Source organism: Cydia fagiglandana, chromosome 10 (assembly GCF_963556715.1).
Source record: "Cydia fagiglandana chromosome 10, ilCydFagi1.1, whole genome shotgun sequence".
Taxonomy (NCBI): Eukaryota; Metazoa; Arthropoda; class Insecta; order Lepidoptera; family Tortricidae; genus Cydia; species Cydia fagiglandana.
In genome coordinates this window covers 17,040,313-17,061,926 of record NC_085941.1, presented here as the reverse complement: position 1 = coordinate 17,061,926, position 21,614 = coordinate 17,040,313, and the positions used below count along the sequence as shown (strand labels likewise).

The window sequence follows — 21,614 nt, the reverse complement described above, 5'->3', positions numbered from 1 at the left end:
TGATGATATCAGACGGAATGTATGATAGATGTTGTTCAGTATGACATACATATAAAGTCACTGCGTAGAAAACGGTGGTTGTAAGTGTTTTTAGCTATACCTATTTTTAGGTGCTGATTACTGCTAAGTTGTATAAGTCAAGGCAAACTACGCATGCAACTGGAACGATCACGTTATTTATAATAGCTACAAATAATTTTTAATAAGATTCGCTTAATGAATGACGCACAATTCAGTTCATGGTCACTGGACCACGCGTATTATATAGGCAAATGTATGTGTCTAGTCTAGATTTACTATTTGAGCTCCGGGATCAGAAGGATGGAATTGTCAATTTAAAATCAATGAATATCAGATAAAAGTTTATTTAAAGTTCCACAATTGTTCAAAACTTGGGTTAACACTGAAGGTCAATTACATCGATACATTTAGCAAAAACTGTTACAGTAATTTACAAGTGTGATTACACTTTTGGGAAACTACCGGGCTGGTCGCAAGGCCGGGGGACAGCTGCTGGCGAGGCCCGCACCTCGCGGCTTGCATCTAGAATGCGTTGTCAGCATTCCTGTTATATTGTGTCCCTACACAAATATCGTAATCTATTATATATATATTTCTAGCTTACTGAGTGTCCCACTGCTATAGTTCGTTTTTTTTAGCATTAGAAAGAACTCCACAGAAGCAAGCGTGCAGTTTTTATCAGGCTCTTTAGTTGTTAATAATTATTGAATTATCTAATGTAGCATGGTCAATGCATATAAAATACTTCAAATTATTACCGCTAAAAGTGCCGGATTTGGAACCACAAGCTTACTTCTGCAAAGTTCTTTCTAATGCTAAAAAAAACGGACTATAAGTAAAGGCCGCCCCTTGATTTTCACGACTCCTGATTTGGTGTCTCCTCCGGCCAGTTGTTCAGGATGCTGTCCAGGTCATCCCGTCATCTCCGTTTGGGCCTGCCCCGGCCACGTCCCTCTACCGACATCCACTTGGTGGTTAGTGGTTAGCCACCAAGTTACCCCACCTCTCCGGATGCATGCGGTAGACGTGACTGGCCCACAGTCCAATATCGGATTTTAAGGGGCAAAAATAAATGACAGGTAGATAGCTCCTACTTATATATCGATGCTATTACCAAATACTAATAGCACCGACGGGCACAGGTCGGTTTGACGACCAGTCTGGCCTTGTCGGCAGCATAAATATATGTGGTCTGTGCCGGCAGTGACCCGACCTATGAAGCCTATTGGCTGGGTTCGAATCCCAGTAAGGGCATTTTTTGTGTGATGAGTACAGATATGTGTTCCTGATTAACCGGTGTTTTGTATATTATTTATATAGAGTACCCACAACATAAGCCATCATCATCATCATCGTCATCATTCTAGCCTTCAGTCGCCCACTGCTGAGCATAGGCCTCTTCGTGTACGCCACTTATCCCGGTCCTGGGCCAGTCTCATCCAAAAGTGCCCCGCGATTTTCCGAATGTCATCCACCCAGCGAGCCAACGGACGCCAGGCGCTTCTTTCAACCGAAAGCGGCCACCAATCCGTCAACAGTCAACATTTTGGTCCACCTGCCATCACTCTGCCTAGCAACATGTCCCGCACAACTCCATTTAAGCTTGGTGATAACATAAGCCATGTTGAACTTAGTGTGGGGCTTAGTCAATTTACCTCTAAAATGAGATTGATGGTACTACATAGGGTGATTGCTATAGTTATTGGACATTACAGAGTAATTGGCCACTCCTAACGAATCAAATGGCTCCTCTATACGATAGGCCAGCGCCGGCCACTCCAAGGGGCCATGCGGTAGATTGAGATAGCAATATCACTTGCTCCCTCTAACGCATAAATGCGTCCCTTGGAGTGGCCGGCGTTGGCTCATCGTGTAGAGGAGCCAAAAAAGAAACAAGACAATTGAAGTTGTTGAGAGTGGCCAATGGCCATATGACTATAGCAGTCAACTCTTAATAATACTTGTCATAATTGAATCTATCTAAATAAATAAAATGATAAGTTCTCAAAATATTTTATTCATAAAAATATAAAAAAAACCGTCGCAACATTTCCCATTACAGTTCTTGGCGAATAACAAAAATAACGTCCGATTTACACGAGTTTTGTACTTGAAACTTTTTAGCTACAGTTGCTAACCTCGAGTGGACTATAGTCTGTTTTTGACTATAAAGCACTGCCCAAAGGAAATTGTATGGAAGACTCATTTGTTACTTGCATGAACAAAAAAACAGACTATAATACATACTCGTATATACAGTAGCATTGCTTAATACACATTCTAACTGAATTCCGACTGCAAAGATTATGGAAAACGTTAAACTAAAGTTGGCTTTCCCAGTTGAATTGCAGTTTTTTATCGGCCCTGAAGTCTGGCCGATAAGGGCTTTTAAAGATTTATAATACAACTTGTGACATTTCTCTTTATGTGACATGTTCGCCAACGTCGAGAAGAAATTAACCATTATGTCCATTTCATCTCTTTGTGACTAAATGCACTCCACTACTATGTATTAGTCATACAAATAAATGATCTTTATCTTTTATATCATGAGTTGTCATTATTTTACCTCGTAAGGCCCATGGTCCTCAATCGGTAGTACTATATATTTACTTCAATGTAACGTTTGATTTCAAAACAAAAGAAATTCAACCATATTTCCTTCAGTATTGTTTTCCAATTCAAATGGCAGTTTTTTGTATGGTCTTAGGAGGTAAAACCCATAGTAATGCGATCGGATAGTCTATTAGGCTAGGACTACCAAATAACTCGGCCAGACTTTGGGGTCAAAATTATAGCTGTTTACACATTTAGGTTTATGTATGCTTAAGATCTCGTAGTTTTGCGACAAAGCAAAAAAAACTTTAAGCATACCCCGGAGTTTTGGGGGCGGGAATGAATATAATTATAACTTTGTTTATTCTAAACTATTTTTTTGGCTAGTGTAAAATATTACTGCACCCAAAACACCGGGGTATGATTATAACAGCGTTTTCCGCACAAGGGATTATATTATATTATATTATTATAGGTATTATATTGTGTTCATTACCTGACGTTTCATACATTTTCATAAATCGATATTGAGTACGCACCGCATGTACGGTCAAAAAATTTAATTTCAGTACCATTTCGTACCTGTGGCCATATTGGTTATCACTAACCAATATGGTAATGGTTGGTATATGGTTGGTCAGTGATACCAATATGGTCACTGTGACAAGGTACGAAATGGTACTGAAATTAAATTCCTTGACCGTAGATAAATTAGGACCCTATTGTCCTAACTGAACTGACAGTCGCACAAACCATTTTGTCAAACAGGTCGGCGAAAAACAACAGCTTTACATATGTCGCGTAATGGTAACATTCCATTTCTGACCGCAGCTCCACTACTAGTACGAACGCGTCGGTGTTATTGTCAATTTCCATAGTACAATGAATGGTAGTGCTGCTGTCGCTGGAAATGGACTGTCACCTTAAGGGTAACATTCCATTTCTGACCGCAGCTCCGCTACTAGTACGAAGTACGAACGCGTCGGTGTTATTGTCAATTTCGATAGTAAAATGAATGGTAGTGCTGCTGTCGCTAAGTGGACTGTCACTGTCACCTTTAGTCTCTTCAGTTACGACAATTCCCTATGGCATTTTGGCTTATTCTAGAACAAAATCTTCCACTGGCACTTTCTCGAAGAAGATCTTGACGTTCTTCAGGATTCTGGCAGTGATTGTTTTGACCACAGGTCCGGCGGTGATGCTCGCTATATCGTTGGCGCTGGTCTTCATGAGCTCGCGGGCGGCACGGCCTGGAAACAGCAAAAATATTTTTTTAAATTAGTGTAATAATTGTTAGAAAACTCACCAGGAGCTGTCACTCTACTCGATAGAGTGAGAAACGAGCACATCCGCGGCAGCTTTAAGATCCGGCCAATTGAAGACAAGCTCTCCGAATCGCGCTTAAAGTGGTATGGCCATGTTATGAGGAGGCCAGAAGATCATATGACTAGACAAGTCCTTAACATCAACATCGGTCCCAATAGATCGGGCAGAGGTAGACCCCCTACGATCTGGATGTCCGTCATAAACAAAGACCTTAAGAAAGCCCAAATAGATGTCTCGACGACCCAGAACAGGTACGCCTGGCGAAGAATGACGAGGAGAGCCGACCCCAAATGATATGGGAAAAGGCTAGGCGAAGAAGAAGAAAGCTCACCAATTTCTACGTGCCATCTTTTGAGGTAAGAAGATCTGTAGGCTAAAGTAAAGCTCAATTTACACGGAGAACCTGCATGCGATTTTCGTCGTCACGTCGCAAAACTAAGGAAATTTATAGGTAATTATTACGTTGCACCTTCACAGACGGGATATTTTCAGTACTTGGGGCTCAAATAAAAAAATACATAAACATGTACCAGATTCGTTACCTTTGATATGGTCTACAGAAGTGACCTTTTTCTAAAATGTTTTAGGTACCGCTGGAGAGACGAAATGCAGAAAGACCTTAGCGAACTCGGCACCATCCACTGGACAGAAACGGCTTTGGACAGAGTAGCATGGCGGTCATTGGTGTCGGAGGCCAAGATCCACTTCGGTTCGTTGTGCCACAGCAGTAAGTAAGCAAGTTTGACCTCTGAATTGTAGATAATCAACGTGCAAATCTCAAGGTGTTACCTAAAATTTCGTTTCCACCGAAGAGGTTGTCGAACTCCATCTTGGTCTTGCCCTTGTACGCGAAAGCGTGCGTCCACGCACCGGTGGTCCAGTGCTTCTTGCCGTCAGCACCAGTTTCTTCCTTGTAGCTCAGTTCGAAGGTGATCTCAATCTTTTCTGGAAGTAACATTATTATTATAAATTAAATATGGCTTCGCGTCAGTAACTGGCAGGAAGTTACGCAGGATCGGGACAGGTAGCAAGCTCTCGTTTTGGAGGCCAAGATTATCTTTGGATCGCTGAGCCGAGACAGTTAGTTAGTTAGTTACCAAAGGGTTACGTAGGAATGGTTTTCCCGCGATAAACATTTCTAAAGATGAAAAGTCTTCTTATTCTTTTTACTACAAACATTTGCCTTATAATTAACTATACTACATACCTACTAAAGAGTTCCATTTTTACTTACTGGGTTTATCATAAGCTCAGTTTCATCATTATCATGAACTCAAGAGTTAATCTCAGTGGAGTATCTTCCAGGTGTCCCTATCTTGCGATAGCTTGCTGATTACAAATTAATATTGGTTCCATATCCTTACGACTATTAATAGTATTGATTCGAGTTGATTAGTTAAAAAAAAGTAAATGAATGCGTTTAAATTAACACTATCCTAAATACAAGCTTTAATCGCCGATTGTACTTTTTTAAGAATTCACATTCTATTCATCAAGACGATTTTAACAATGCTTCGGTTTTTATGATGATCTCTATGATGGTACCATGAAATTGTCACATTACAATAAAATATCATTACTAAGAATTAAAAAGACGTCTGAAGTTCAAGGAATAATAGTCATAAAATTTCATTGACGTGTGTCTGCTCATGTCAAAGGTGGCAAACAATGACGTCATTTACATCCAAACAGGCTTCTTCAACCGAAAGTTTACAGATCTATTAAAAATAAAATCAAACAAGCAATTGTTTACTTTGACCGCAACCTTCGAGGAATGACAAATTTGTTTGATGTTCTTGAATAAATTAGGTAAAAAATGCTTGGAATATTCCGATAATATTTAATTTGGCTAACAATACAAATAAGGTATAGGTATGCATTATTGTTCTCATTATTGAAAAAACTGATGCCTCATAAGTTTTAACTCAAACAACTTATATTTGCAGATAAATTATAATACTTATAATTTATGTAAAATGTTTTTGTTTGCTCATATCTAGAAATATGATTGAGAAATTATCAGCAAGCCTATTCAATTTAATTGAAATCATTGTTTTTATACAATCCACCTACCAAAGGTATACAAGGGTATAGTAACAACAAGGTGAAAGAAACGAAGTGACAGAAAATAAAAGAATGAGCACTAAAGACTTGTCTGGTCAAGGGATTTAATTTCAGTACCATTTCGTACAATATTATCGCTTGTTGTTGCTCTCGTTTCGGAGGCCAAGATTCTCTTTGGATCACTGAGCCAAAATAGTTAGTTCGCATCTTGTCGCAGTGATAGTAATATGAAAGTCGCTAGGGACCTACCTCTTGTCACCGTGCCACGGTACGAAATGGTACTGAAAATAATTATAATTCCTAGTCCGGACAACAAATAACATGAAGGGGGCCTACATCGCTAAGATCGAAAAGGGCTAAGAAAGAAGAAGAAAAAGAAGAGAAAGACTTTAAAACTCACCGTGCTCGATGTGCATGTTTCCGTCACCGTTAATGGGGAGACCCAAGATTTGTCCCTTCATGTCATATTTGCCGTCCAAGGAGACATCGCAGTGGATTTTGGCGCTCAATTTGCTAGGATCGCGTCTGTAAATGAGAAAAAAAACTTACCACTGATATTCCACGATCTTATCATTATCACCTACAAAACAATTGTTGCTGTACCTAAAAGTAATATATACCTATATATCGCCATCTTTATTCAGGTACTTTATTTTTACGCACCTTCATGATAGTTGGTGAATAAATAATACTTATGTAGGTACATAAAATGTGGTAAATTATGTATTATATAAACATAAAAAATTGCTCTGTATGATTATTATATTCGCAACGACATCTTAGAAATTTATAAAATAAAATATTAGGAAAGCTATGAATTGGTCTTCTGACCTTTCTTACTTCTATCGGATTCTACGGGAAAGGAATTTCAAAACAATGTTGACAATAGCTTTTCTTTAAAAACAAAAACATTACGAGAAAACCTAAATCTGCGGAGAAAGCCAAAGCTGTTCGTATTGTAAAACCTACGCATATTTTTAATGCTCCGCACTTAGTAAACGGTCTCAATGCGAGCGTCTAGCGGAGCGTTTGGCGGAGCGGGCAGCATGGCGGCAAAGGGATCTGCAATGAGTCCGCTCGAATATGTTTGCATTTGTTTGTTATGGACGCCGCGCTCTTCGCTCGATCGTCCACTGAGTTCCCACTTTAAAAACCGGACAAGTGCAAGTCGGACTCGCCGACTGAGAGTTCCGTGCTTTTTAGTATTTGTTGCTATAGCGGCAACAGAAATACTTCATCTGTGAAAATTTCAACTGTCTAGTTCATGAGATTCAGCCTGGTGACAGACAGAGAGACGGACAGTGAAGTCTTAGTAAAAGGATCCCGTTTTTACCAGTTACCCTTTGGGTACGGAACCGTAAAAAGTAACCAGTAAAATCACTTACTTAATACTCTTGAATCGGCAAGTGCTCAGCCCTTTAAGGGTAGCATCTTTGAAGACCAGCTTCAGCAAATCGCTGCTGGAGTCGATCTTCTTGAACGAGACGGGATCCAACTGTTCAACGCCAAGATCCGGGATTCCGGCAGCGAACAGAGGGATCAGGACTTCCGTGTTCTGTTTGATGCATTTGGTGTCGTCTATCTTGCATTTTGTTAGGGGTACTGTAACAATAGTAACATTAAAATAAATGTTTGCATAACAATGAAAATAGTTATTTGTTTTACAAGGGGCAAAGTTGTTGTTTAACCGTTCGTGCTAATATTGATAGGTACCCGAGCAAGCGAAAGATTCCAAAATTTTGGCAACAGAAATATGTACATCATTTGTGAAAATTTCAACTGTCTAACTATCACGGTTCATGAGAGCCTGGTGACAGATAGACAGACGGACAGTGGAGTCTTAGTAATAGAGTCCCGTTTTTACCTTTTGGGTACGGAATCCCTAAAATCAAAACAAATCAAACGAAGGCGCATATAGAAACGGTTAATACCGGGTGTGGCCTGTAATATGAGCAAAAAATTTAACTGTAGGCTGTACTCCTCATACTGATCAACATTTGTTCAGCGACTTTTGAAAATAACTTGTAGTTTGATTATTAATACACTTTAAATGTTATTCAAAGACGCAATGTATTGCGAATTTTGTTATGTTTAAGGCTTGACAAGCAACGTCAATCACAATGATATGGCGTGGCGATGGCGTCCATTGAATATAATATTTATTTTGTATGAAGAATAGGGAGTCTAAATACTTCATAATTTTTAAAAGTTGTTGAACAAAAGTGTCACCGTTTGAGGAGTACAATGCATGTTTTAATTATTTGCTCATGTTACAGGCCACACCCGGTATAACTATTATACATCAAAATGTGTAAAGTAATTGCCGTAATATCAACATACAAAAAGGTAAAAAGTACGTTTGTATGTTGATGCTTTCGTACAGTATTCCATATAAATAACTTATTCTATTTAATTTTGGGTACATACCTACCTACTCGTACAAGATTAGTGGGCACAATACAATTTTACAAGTTAATGTTAAGTTTTTAGTAAAGAAAAATATAATATTTTGGTAACTTGGGGAGTTTAAAGTAAACTTTTAACTTAAATACTGCACAAAACACGCAAACTAAAAATTCAATGATATTGATATCTTTGAAAAAAAAAACAATAAATACGACTTACCAGCACTAGAGCTAACTAAGCCTACAAAGGCAAGAGCCACCAACGATTTCACAAACATTTTGAAGATAGGCCACACGACTGATCCCCCCGTACTATTTCCACCTTGTACCAGCATTACCGATTTAGCAAGCATTAAATATGCAGCTAACGTCTCCATACGTCATACAATAAAAAAACCTGTCTGCGCGGTGACATCTGACTTCTTTTGTTTGTTTTAATATTTTGTCCTTTTGACTATCTAGGTATGTTTTGTTTCTAAGGAAAATACGTCAGAAACGACATAGTTTTTTCGTGTTAGATTTTAGTTACATTATGTACAAGTGAGACGATCGTCCTGCGTGCAACGTTAACACGTGACTCGAACGTGCCCGATTCGAACTTTGATATACGTCAAATATTACGTTTAGATATGATATGTCATTGTTAAAAATGACATTTCTTCAAACAAAAACGTCACTTTTGATTAAGACGTAATTTGACGTATCTTAAAGTTCAAATCGGGCCGTACCTATCTATACCTGGCCGCGTAGCACGGTGGCGTTTTTAGCCCTTGTCACCATACCTGTCACGTTCTAACAAGTATGTAAGTGCGAAAGGGACGCGCATAGTGATAGTCGATAAAAATGGAAATAAAAATGGCTGCGCCCGGGCGCGACGAATGTTGATAGCTAATTAGCTATGATAGTTAATTTTTATATGGAGCAACTGTCACATTTTTTGTCATTTTTTGGAAGTAGCACATAAATATCTATATATGTATTTAGAAATGCAACATTTCAGTGATAAAAATACGGTTAAACATATTTCTTCGATTAGGTATATTTTATATTAAGCCTATACAAAAGCAACTTAAGAGGAACCGTCTGGTGGTGACTCAGGCATCATGAAAAATACTCGCAACTCCATTAATTCTATTTGAATATCATCATCATCATCATCATCTCAGCCATAAGACGTCTACTGCTGAACATAGGCCTCCCCGTTTTTTGGGGGGTGAATGCCATAATATTTGAATATACTTAAGTTAAAAATGACGAGAGAGTTTTCCTCTTATAATTTTATTTTTATTTTGTACCACTTTATATCTTGCTACGGTGACAATAAGCAAATCCAAAAGGGCTTTCATATTGACTGTCCCTGTGACAAGGGACGAAATGGCATCTGTCAGATTCAGATTCTGATTATCTAATCGGAATTCAGATTACGATAATCGGAATCTGAATCTGACAGAACCCTATGGAGGTACCTGGTCTTCAACAGAAGGATACGTCACGATCGTCAGTATTGAGGGACCGACTAAAGAAGAAAGATCTGACAGTAATAGAACCCATGCGACAAATTTTCATTTTTAATATGTAAAGGCAACCCTGATTTCCTGACGATAATTTTACAAAATTCAATAGCATCTTTGAAAAACAGCAAAAACCTTATCACAGCGTGCAGTGACTGCTGAAAGATTGAATGTAAAATGGAATTTGGCAAAGTTTGAGCGATAAGCGTGTACAAATTTAGGCGTGGCGGTAAAGATAAAAGGAAAGTTCCCACGAAATGGATCGAGAGAGTTTTATCAGATTTCAGCTGAATTTGTACGCGGAAATACATTTAGGGTATTATCTTGTAACTTTTCTGTTTATGTGAGTCCGCGCTTTTTGAGTTTTTAAGGCTTGGTAATGTTTTATTCTTTTAGCAGCCCACAGACAAAAAATTGTCGTGACTGAAGTGATTTTGATTTGTGAAAATAAAGCTTAAAAATCCAATTGAACGGAAGGCATTTTTACTGGGCGGCTGGAGGTTAAAGATTAATTTTATTAGAGATATATATAACCCCGTATAAGATAAATAGTCTAAGAAAAAAACGTGCCTCGGAAATCAAGAAAAAGTCATTCTCGAATAGATGGCGCACACACCTTTGGCCTATTCTCGGCTAGATGGCGTTGACGACACCGTTTGATATTTAACAATTTTAACACATCAGTGAAAGAACATGGGTCAGTATGGAACAATAAAAATTTAAAATCATTTATCCGTAAACATATTTTGATTAATTTATACATTTTCAATTTTATTTTAAGTTTTAATCGTGTGTCGATAGAAGGCAGTAAATGTACCGTGACTACAAAATTTACTTTGGCAATAGCCCTCTATACTATCTACTCTCTTTGGTTTTTTGTAAGTAATAAAATAGTTGTCATACCTTTAAGAATAAAAAAGTGACGGCTCCAGTAGCCAAGGCCGTATTCAAACCTTAAATAAACTCTTTCCTGAGTTTTCTAGGGCTATGTGTAAGATATACCTACATTTATTATGTTATGTACAATGTAATTAAAAAAATATAATTCTTTGTTGGTACATACTTATATACCGAAAAGAAACTGAAAAATGGGACCTTCTTGTAAAATAAAAGTTAATGCTTAGTAATTAAAGATAACTGAAAAACTTACTATCTCAACCGAGATTCGAACTCGCGACTCCGGGTTAAGTACCGACTTACCCGTTGACATCAAAAATTTTCACCACAATGAGTTTTTCCACTTTTCTTTGTTTCTATTCTCGCAGTGTAGTTATATTGAATATATAGGTCATCGCAAAATATTGCAGAGAGTTAAAAAAAACTGTACTAAAGCGATATTTCACTTTGAACATTGAAGCAGTTTCGCTTATGCTGACCTCGGGATGCAGCTATTATACTAAACGAGGCGTCAAATATCTAACTCGGGGTTTCCGTAGAAGAACCTCGCTAGTCTGGCGAATACGCTGTGCTTTTGACTTAGAATGGTATGGAGCTGCCATATTTTTATTAATTTTTTAAGTGTTTATGTGGTGGTTCCACAATGGCTGTTATATGAAAATTGTGTGACAGGGACAACATAATAAATCATTATCAATATCTATTATCATGATCACATTGATCACCTACTACCATAGTCCTTTCTATAGCATGTCTTCAGTTCGATGAAATTTAAATCCTATTCAATTGGAAGAGAGTCGCTTTTTGTTCAATATTCCACTAGCACAGTTACAATTTAAGGAAACTGTAGGTCTTGTATATAATACAACATATTTTTGTACACATTTTTGTATATGACCGTTTGTTTCTCAATAAATAAATAAATAAATATTCCAACAACGCAAAATCATCTCTATTTCCTACTATATAGGTTCAAATTTCTGTGGCAATTTTGGATTTTTCATTTGTAGGGCTGGGCCTTAGGGAGATAGTCACACGGGGTTTACAGCCAGTGTGAGAGCACCATAAGTTCTGTAGGTACAAAGCAAAGTTTAATTTACAAACAAAAATGAACAGGAACTTTACAAACAATTTCATATTGTTTCATCCGATACCGGACCGGACTACTTAAACAGGGTCAAATTAATTTTTGTGCGTTCCGCGACCGTCGACCGTGGGGTTACGCGCGTACCTACTCTTGCGTAGGGGTGGCCCTACGTTGTAACTCTGTCAATGATACGCAATAAACGCTTTGCTTCCAGCTTTGATTCGGACGGCTAAGGAGTGGAACTCACTCCCTGAAAATCTATTCCGAGCCTACAATTTTTTTTAGGTCAGCATTTCCCATCCTTAACTGAAATAGAAAGGCACAAGGTCTAATGTTCTTTATAAAAAAAAAAACATTGATAATACATGTCTCCACAGTCGTCTCTGTTCGACGTCACGCTCCATTTGCGCTGTAAGCTTTATGATTATCCACTACGAACAATTTAATATTGTTCCCTATACCGGACGTTTAACTCGTAAATTAAAAGTTGCAATCTCGCCCGCCTTCCTTCTTCCGTAGAGATCTCGTGTTTTTAATAAAAAATCTGACCTTGGCCTTAAAACTGCTTGTAATTTGTGTGGGGTTTAAAATTATTTCTGTGTATTACTTTAAATTTTTAGGTAACAAAAGTTGTCTATCCTACGCATAAGTCACGTGCAGAATTTTTGTAATAGAGTTAGACCAAGAAGTCTGCAGCGATTTTGTTAGCCCACGTAGTGCAAGTGTTATTTATACGTCTTAATTTCATAGAAGTTTGGCGTTTAAAATAACACTTGCACTGCGTGGGCTATCAAAATCGCTGCAGACTTTTCTTGGTGTAGCTCTAGTAATTTAGTCATTTATTCCATAAGTATTGCATTGTCATGAACATAATAAGGTGTTACAATTTAAAAGGTCAGTTCATGACACCCTGTAAGGGCACACAATAGTACCTAGATATATTATTATTATATGTAATTATACTTGCGATTTGTATTTGTTTTGTACATCAGCCATTTATAATTACTCCATGCAATTTCGCAGCCCAATGTGTACATACATGTACATACCTATGACTTATAAACCAGTTCCGACATAATTTTGGACTGTAGCGGGTAATAAACGGGTCTCTAGTGTTTCCCAAATAACTTTAAGTCATAATGTATTGTTTGTCCGAATTTTCGTTAGTCATAATTGGTTTTTCTCAGAAACGCGTATCTTTCAGGATTGCCATAAAACAAACCTAACCTAAACTAACCTAGCTATCTATAGAATAACCTTACGAAAATCCTGAAATGTTAACGGTTTCAGTTTTATGACTAACGATAATATGACAAACAATACATTTATCATAGGTATGAATTTAAAATTGATATTTTTATATATAGGTACATACTCTATTAAAAAAGTGGTATACTTAAAAGCTTACAACAACCGCATTAGTTTTTTGTATAAGCTCTTTTATTGCTCACGAATAATGACACTGACTGGCCAATTCGAACGTAGGTACACGGATTTCAGAATGATATCTACATGAATTAATTTAGTTCTCGGCACGACCAAGACATCATTTCGTCAGGCGACAAGCAAAAGTCACTAATTATTAAAAAAAAATAAACAAAAATCGACCTTCTTTCAGTATTAATATGGTTCACTATGGCTATGGACTGGTGGTACCTACTTAGTGACTTTTGCTTGCCACTCGACGATTTAGATATCATTCTGATGTCAGTGTACGTTCGAATTGTGCTGTAGGCAAGTTAAGACAGATCTATATCAGTATATCCGGTTTTTATTGTCTTGTTTACAATACTAGTAGGAAAACTACTGTCTTCTTGGTTTTACCGTCACTTCAACGCACGCACTGTCGTAGTTCATGCAAAAAAGGTTACGTAACACTACCCAACCAAATGATCCGATACTACAACTACTTATGGTTCAAAGGTTCAATGCGTAATTAGGTAAATAATAATAATTATATATCTAAATAAATAATAACAAATTACAAATACTTATTCATAAAAAAAATCATCCCCCCCTTTAAGTGTACGCACACAAAAATGTTTTTCTTGTTTTTATTGTACTCGTAGGTACGACTTGTTAAGGTCGCCGGAAGACGCTGGATGCAGGTCGCTTCCAACCAGCACGTATGGAGGTCCAAGGGGGAGGCCTGTGTTCATCAGTGGTCGTCTTATGGCTGAGATGATGATGATGAGATACGACTTTGTCCGCATGATTGTTTTAGGTATAAGTAGGTACATTATATCCATGCAAAATGCATGTTTCTTATATATACGATCACGGAGCAAAGTCGCGGATGGCCAGACAGACGGAACGCGAAACTATGAGTAGGCATCTGTAGGAAGAAATATCTTCTTTTTCCCGCCTATTTTGTCTATAAATTTGAAACTTTTTGTGTGTTAATAAACGCTTCGTGGTAAGAAACTATAAGTTAGTAAACCTAGTTAACTACGGAACACGGAACCCTAAAAATTGTTCCTTTGTCTTACTTAATTATTTTAAAGTGTCTTTACCTACAACTTTAAATATGTGCTCGCCTCTTATTTTTAAAATACATGTGTTCTTGAAATCTTCCATAACATTTTAACCTTCTACTCGTTCTAGGTATCTATTATTAAAAAAAACCGGTAACACGTTTATACTGACACAGCTCGACCTTGGTTCTTTACCTAAACGGTTACTTTGTTATTATATAACTGTGGCCCTAGTGAAAAAGGGTACAAGTCTCACGCAGCTTAGGAGTAAAAGGGCATAGGTGTTACTTGGAACTTATACCCATTTACAACCGCGCTGCCCGAGACATGTACCTTTTTTCACTAGGGACACAGTATTGTTAACTGTCATAGTTATATCCTGTAGCTGTAGCGGCCCATCATACAATATAAATCAGCCAAGAGGTGCTTCGATTAAATCTCTAGTTAATAAAGCTCAAGCGAAGATAGATTAAAATATGAAAATGTTCGAATTAATTAAATAAAATACCTACCATAAAGTGAAGTCATTAGATAATAATTACATTACGTATAGGCCAGATCTGTAAATATTATGCGAAATTATATGACTCGAACAAAATGCGCCATCTATGAATTAGAGGCGGAACTTCTAACCGCAGAAGCCTACGAGAGCACTGCCTTGCTTACGTTCTGCCTTCTGATTGGAATCAATACTGACTAGAAATAAATTCTTGGCATATAATTTATTTTTGGTACAAGCTTTTATCGCTGACTGTACTTTTCTTTCCACAAGCAAATACTCGTAATACTCATCTAGACAATTCTATCCCATCACAAACATTACACAGATGTAAGTCTCGCAACGCAATTCTTCTACTACAAAACATTTTGAGATGTAATGCGAAACCAAGTCGGTTATTTCAGTCAGTGCCAAGGGGTGTTAAACCGTATCAATATTAGATTATAGTTAGTTTTGTTAGCATTAGAAAAAAGGTAAACAATCTTGACAAGTCTTTTAATTGAAAAACACGTTATAAAAATAAGTCACGGCAAATATGTAACAATTATGAATCTAATACGATCATTTATATTCTTTTGCTTTCATAAGTAATAGTTACTGATTTCTTAAAAACGCGTTTTTCAATTAAAATACATGTCAAGATCGCTTACCTTCTTTCTAATGCAAAAAAAACGAACTATACTTTTGAATACCTATAATAATACCTCTTAAAACACATTTTACTCCGAGTAAACTAAAAAAAAAAATATGAAGGAAATAATAAGAACGACATCAGAAAGCGAGACAACTCCTCTAATCTGTTCTTTGTCAGTCAGTCAATTCCAACATTTTATTAAGTACCTACTCGTAGGCATGTCAGATAAATTAAATAGGTAAACTTTGCACAAACGACCTACACAAACCACCAATTTGAGCATTTGCTTGCAAAAAAACCACAAAGAAAGCTGCGCTCGCCCACGGCTATCAATAATCACCTCCTTTAGCTATTATGAACATAATCTTAACAACAAAAGAGCGTATAAATGTTTCTCCTTCGAATACACTTACGCCGTTTCGAAAATAATAATAGAACAGCTGATAGTGGTTTTCAAAAGTCCTTTTGTATTGCAAGTTCTAATGTAGTTAAGACGTTTTGGTGTTGAACGGGGCAGCAATGGGGCGAACTATTTGGCATGCTTTTGTCAATGTGGGCCTGAATGGGCGTTGGACTCGTTATTTTGTTGAATTGATGCGTTTTAGGGTAGGTGTTAGTGATGGGACCTGTTACATTGGGCATCGACGTTGAGTGTTATTTGTGCTAGCCGAGTAACACTAATACAAAAGTGCATACCCAGTTTATAAATGAATTATGTTCCTGAACTGGGTATGTACTTTTGCAGCTTATAGCACTTATGTATATATCAGACTCGAATACTGTCCAACGCTACTACTAGGTGACAAGGTAGAAATATAGTTTTCACCACACCAGCTCGGAAAGGCTTACTTTGCACTTCAAAAACTGATAGCAAAGTTGCATTTTATTAACATGTGAGACAAAGTAATCAAATGCAAATTTTGAGTTGGTTTCTTATGTTTGCTGGTAGAAATGACTTTTAAATAATGATTCTGGATGATAAATATTTAATAACATTCATTTGGATTTGATTTGGTTTGATTTTGTTTGATATTTTAGATTTAATATTTGCTTCAGGTTGGTGTGGTGAAAAATGTTGTGTTTCACTCGGGGGCAAATTTTGTTTAACCCTCGTGCTTTGAAACCCTCGCAACGCTCAAGATTCCATTTTTCGAACCACTCGCTACGCTCGTGGTTAAATTTTGGAATCTTTCGCTTGCTCGGGTATCAATATTAGCACGAGCGGTTAAACAAAAACTTTGCCCCCTTGTAAAACAAATAACTATTATTTTTAGTAACTAGGTACCTACTTAAAACCTTATGAAAAAAGTTAGTACTTAGTCAAAAGTTTGCCAGGTTTCACTAAGTCATTGAAACTTTTATAAATTGTTTTTTCTATTAATACAGAATAGCCAAAAATAAGTTTGAATATAAAATTATACTACGCCAATTTGTGGGTTATTTTAACACACGTTTGCGTTTATATATTATAAATATAAATAAATAAATAAATATTATAGGACATTCTTACACAGATTGACTAAGTCCCACAGTAAGCTCAAGAAGGCTTGTGTTGTGGGTACTCAGACAACGATATATATAATATACAAATACTTAAATACATAGAAAACACCCATGACTCAGGAACAAATATCTGTATCATCATACAAATAAATGCCCTTACTGGGATTCGAACCCAGGACCATCGGCTTCGCAGGCAGGGTCACTACCCACTAGGCCAGACCGGTCGTCAAAATCAATACCGGTCGTCAATATTAAAGCTAAAGGAGTATATGTGTCTGTAATGTGACGTGCCTTTGCGTGGCAGAGGCCGCAAGAAGGTTCGGTCATAACAAGCCCGTAATTGGCAGAGACCGTCTCGCGGCCTCTGTGCGACGCTGCATTTCGCGCCTAAAATAAAAACGTTAAGTTTTGTTTTAGTTAAGTAAGTAATTGTATTTTAAATTTCAAGATTATTTTGTAAAAGACGTGTAAGTAAATAAGAAAAATATTCGTAATAATTGTTTGTCAACGTATTTTTTACCAGGTTGCAAATAACATTTTACTAATCGTCATTAGTTCACTAACTGTAATGAATGTCAAAAACAATGTACCTACCTAATATGTATTCTTTAAGCACATTTAAATAAATACATGTAGGTCCTCTATCCTCCTAAGGCCCAAGGTCCTACCTATAGTACTTATTCAGTTCAATGAAATTTAAATCATATTGGATTGGAACAGAGTTGCTTTTGCTGTGTTTAGTTCAGTTTTTGAACAACGCAAAATCAACTCTATTCGCTACATTGTAGGTTCAAATTTCTGTGGCAAATTTTGCATTGTTCATTTGTATGGCTGGGCCTTAGGAGGCTATGCACGCCAAGTGCTATGTCAAGTAAGCATGGTGTGGCCATACATTGCCGATGTCGATGGACTTGTAGGACTAGTAAGTAGAGAGAGTGGGCAATAGAGAGCTGAGAGTACTCTCACCAGGCGGGTATATGCTTGGGGACCGAAAAGAGGTAGTCAGAAGGACTATTATATAAATAAATGAAAAGCATTTATTAATTCTCTACATAGTACATAAAAAGTTTAAATAAGTTTAAAAAAATATTATTATTTTGTAGAGACCCCTCTTCAGGTGAAGGCCTCCTCCAGATTCAGCCAGTTTTTCCTGCCCTTTGCCTTCTGTGACCAGTCTTGCCCGGCTGTAGCCACGATTTCATCGTGCCATTTTTCTTCAGCCGTCCCTCTATTCTATTCCTCTCTATTATAATAGTAAGTGACATTTGTGAACTCCGTAAGCGCGATGTAGGTTTCTACCCAATTGCGTTCTAGCTCCCTAACGCCATCTGTTAGAATTATGTGGCATAACGTCGACAGAAGCTAGATCTAGAGGAGACGCCACATACTTTAGGTTGTTATTTGTCGATAATTATCGTCAGGCGCTCCATAAAACTGCATCATCAAATTTATGACAAGCACTAAACACAAAACGTGTACGTAACATGCAAATGCAGGTCGCTTGGTCAAAGATCATGTGCATCAGCCGCGAACAATGCAATTACTCATGAGGGTAATGTTAAAAATACGGGGACACGTGTCAAGGTGCAGTTAAAAACACAACATAATTAGTAGGTAATATCCTATTTCTAAGATCTATAGAAATTCTTTTGAAAAAAAAAGTTACTTGTCTTTTGGTACACTTACATAACACATCACGCCTCCTAGAACTACATAATGACATATAAAAATCTGAACATAATTTGCTGTCACAGTTCGCAAACGAAATCCGAGGAAGCTGAATAAAGCTACGCTTTCCCCCACAGTCTGCCCTGCTAAGCTAAAAAGCGGTACATGTATCAAATTAAAATTGAATTCAACCATGGTGTCTTAAATTCTTTATTTCAAAGTTACATTTTCAAAATCATCTGTCTAAAGCCAGGTCGCAAGTCGTAACACACACTTTGCCGCTTCCTCGGACCCCAAATCCAAGGATTTCGTGTTCAAACTGTACTCTCAGTGCATCTCGCTCTATCAATGTCTACTTAAAATTTAAGTACATACGAATTGAATATCCTATTAGCACTAAATTGCTTTAACCTGAAAACATCCTAAACTTCGACTAAGACTATTTTTACATTTTATCGATATAAATGTTCTTTTCTCCACACTATTCCTTAACTGCACCTCTACCTCTAGTTCCCACATTTTTTGCGCAACCGCCAGGATTACCAAACAATGCTCTGCGTAGACGCACCACACATCATCTCCCGCCCAATACTGTTATTCTCAATTTATACATTTATTTGCCTCAAGAAAACCAAAACAGTAGGAACCACAACTCACGCGCAGTTATGCGGTAGGGATCGGATGCCGGTATTTTCAGTGCGAAAACGATACTTTTTCGTTTTATGTTAATTATTTCATTTCTAATTGGGCAATGTAAAAATACGAAGTCGTTACCTAAAAACACAACTAAGTCCTACATTTCGAGTAACAGTAAAAAAATTCTAAATTTATGGTTATTTCGAAGTTTTTGCAAAATACCGGTTCCGGTGAACAAAATATAAGCGTGAACACAAAATCTGTAAGAATGTAGTTTTTATCAGAGATGCATTCTGAAAATAAGGTCTTTATAAAATCAAGGTGTTCTTGTATGTTTCTTGGAACGAGTTCTACGAGCAAAGACAAAGATTCGTGCCTAATATCTCAGAAATTTTAAACACTTAGAACATTCAGCTGTCACTCCTTCCAAAGGTCTTCATAATCCATATTATGACAGACAAATGCTCGTCTCGGATACCTGTGCAACGGGAATACCAGTCCAGTTTTTTCCGATAACTATAATGGGATTCCGCAATTTATAAAACTTCCTTTAGAAACTCGCCATTTTCACAAAAGTTTTGCAAACACGTGTCAGAGACGATGGACGGGATTAAAATTATGTTTGTGAATTAAATTGAATGAATTGAAGTGAAATAGACCGGCAAATAGACTGCACAAGATGACAGGCGGACGCCGTGTGATTTTTGCTTCTCTTCTTTATTGTACTATTTAAATAAAAAAATAACATTTCTGGCTAACTCTTGGCGTTAGAACTCCTCAATATTTGAAGTTAATTTACTAACTGGATATCAAATAATTTTGTACGTAGGATCAGGTGGGGTAAATTTAAAACACGGGTAAAAATAAGACGTAAGTTTTTAACACAAACACTTATTCTTTTTTAAATCCTAATGTATTTAAAAAGAATTCTACACAAAGGCTTCTTGTGTGTTATAATATAACACACAAGAACCCTTTGTGTAGAATTTTTTTCAAGAGAGAGATATTATCTCTCTCTTGTCTTATATTTACCCTACCTGACCCTAATAACAGATGCAAAATTGACGCAAAATTTTCTTGGAGTTTCATTTCGATTATGGATTAACGTAAATAAGGAGCAGTTTATATCAAAAATGCTTGGTTATTATTGGCCAGTAAAGTTCAGATTTTGAATGCAAATTAAATAGGTATAGAAAATAGCCTCGTGCCGCCCAATGTACATTAGGATGTACACTCAGTTTCGATGGAATGTCAACCTTAATTAAAAACAAAGTAGGTAGTATTTCATTTGTCTCGTAAAATTTTCGAACAAATGAAAATGAACCCAATTGAACATACAACATTTTCTTTGCCATTTCCTTGGCTATAATTTTGTATGGTGGGCGGCACGAGGATAGATATCAAATATGTAATTGTCAATATAAAGTGTCTACTTAATGAAGAATGTTATACAAACAGGCATATTATTATGATTCTTAGATAGGATTTCATGTGGAGATCCCAGTCAGATTTTAACACCATTTAATTAGAAAATAAATACATAAGTAAGTAAAATTTGTCTAAATGATTGAAGATGTACCTAAATATACATTTTTATGTTAGATTTATTTACATTCATGTAAAAACGTTTCTTAGGTATAAAAATTTGACCTAATCTAACATCCAACAGAAGTTAAAAATATTATTCAACAGTCTTTTGTTTCGGAAGCCTATCACCAACAATCAAGTTTTGATAAAGCCGAATCAAAGTACACAATGTAGTGCAAAAGTAGGCGTGTTGTATTTATAGCCCGTTGTGATCACAAATATAAAAGTGAAAAAACACAATGCCTCACATGGTCAAAGCAAAAACGACGTAAATACATGAAAGCTACATACGCATTCGCTACGTTATTCCAATAAAAATATTTTTCATTCGTGACGGAGAATGATGGGCGTTTATTCAACGGAAAAATTATGCAACCAATTGTAATTTGAGCGTCGATAAAAACTGCTACTGTCCGCTTTTATTTGCTCGGATGTTTCGTGGTTATGTCGTGTCAAAATATTGGTGCAATATATTTGATTTTAAAGCTCTTTACAGATTGCTTTGGTTTTAATTCCGAACGCTTTTCTTTCCATAATACGATTGGATACTATTGGTGGATACCTTTAATTAGTTTAATAAGCTGAGTTTCTGAGGAAGATGTTCACTGCTAGACAATAAATAGCCCACTCTAAGGTGTGCATGTAAGTACTAACACTAGGAACAATAGAAACTCCAACATTTTCACAAACGTACCTATGTTACCTTTTTATTATATATTTTTATAAGAGGTGGAAATCACAATAAG

At 36.8% G+C, this 21,614-nt stretch overlaps 1 protein-coding gene and 1 long non-coding RNA gene across 2 annotated transcripts in view; one reads left to right on the top strand and one right to left on the bottom strand.

Annotated features, from left to right (window-relative positions):
* The window catches only part of LOC134668018 (uncharacterized), a 105,537-nt gene extending 101,311 nt beyond the window's left edge, over nt 1-4,226 (top strand). The window contains exon 2 of the long non-coding RNA XR_010098711.1: nt 3,875-4,226. This is a non-coding gene — a long non-coding RNA (uncharacterized LOC134668018). The remainder of the gene's footprint in view (nt 1-3,874) is intronic.
* LOC134668009 (circadian clock-controlled protein daywake-like) lies at nt 2,019-8,745 on the bottom strand. Its single transcript, XM_063525449.1, has 5 exons — nt 8,593-8,745; nt 7,353-7,569; nt 6,368-6,492; nt 4,693-4,848; nt 2,019-3,827 (listed from the first exon to the last, which is right to left on the bottom strand). Exons 1-5 carry the CDS (start codon nt 8,723-8,725, stop codon nt 3,676-3,678), a joined length of 783 nt encoding a protein of 260 aa, XP_063381519.1. The 5' UTR covers nt 8,726-8,745; the 3' UTR covers nt 2,019-3,675.
* Nucleotides 8,746-21,614: the final 12,869 nt, after the last annotated feature.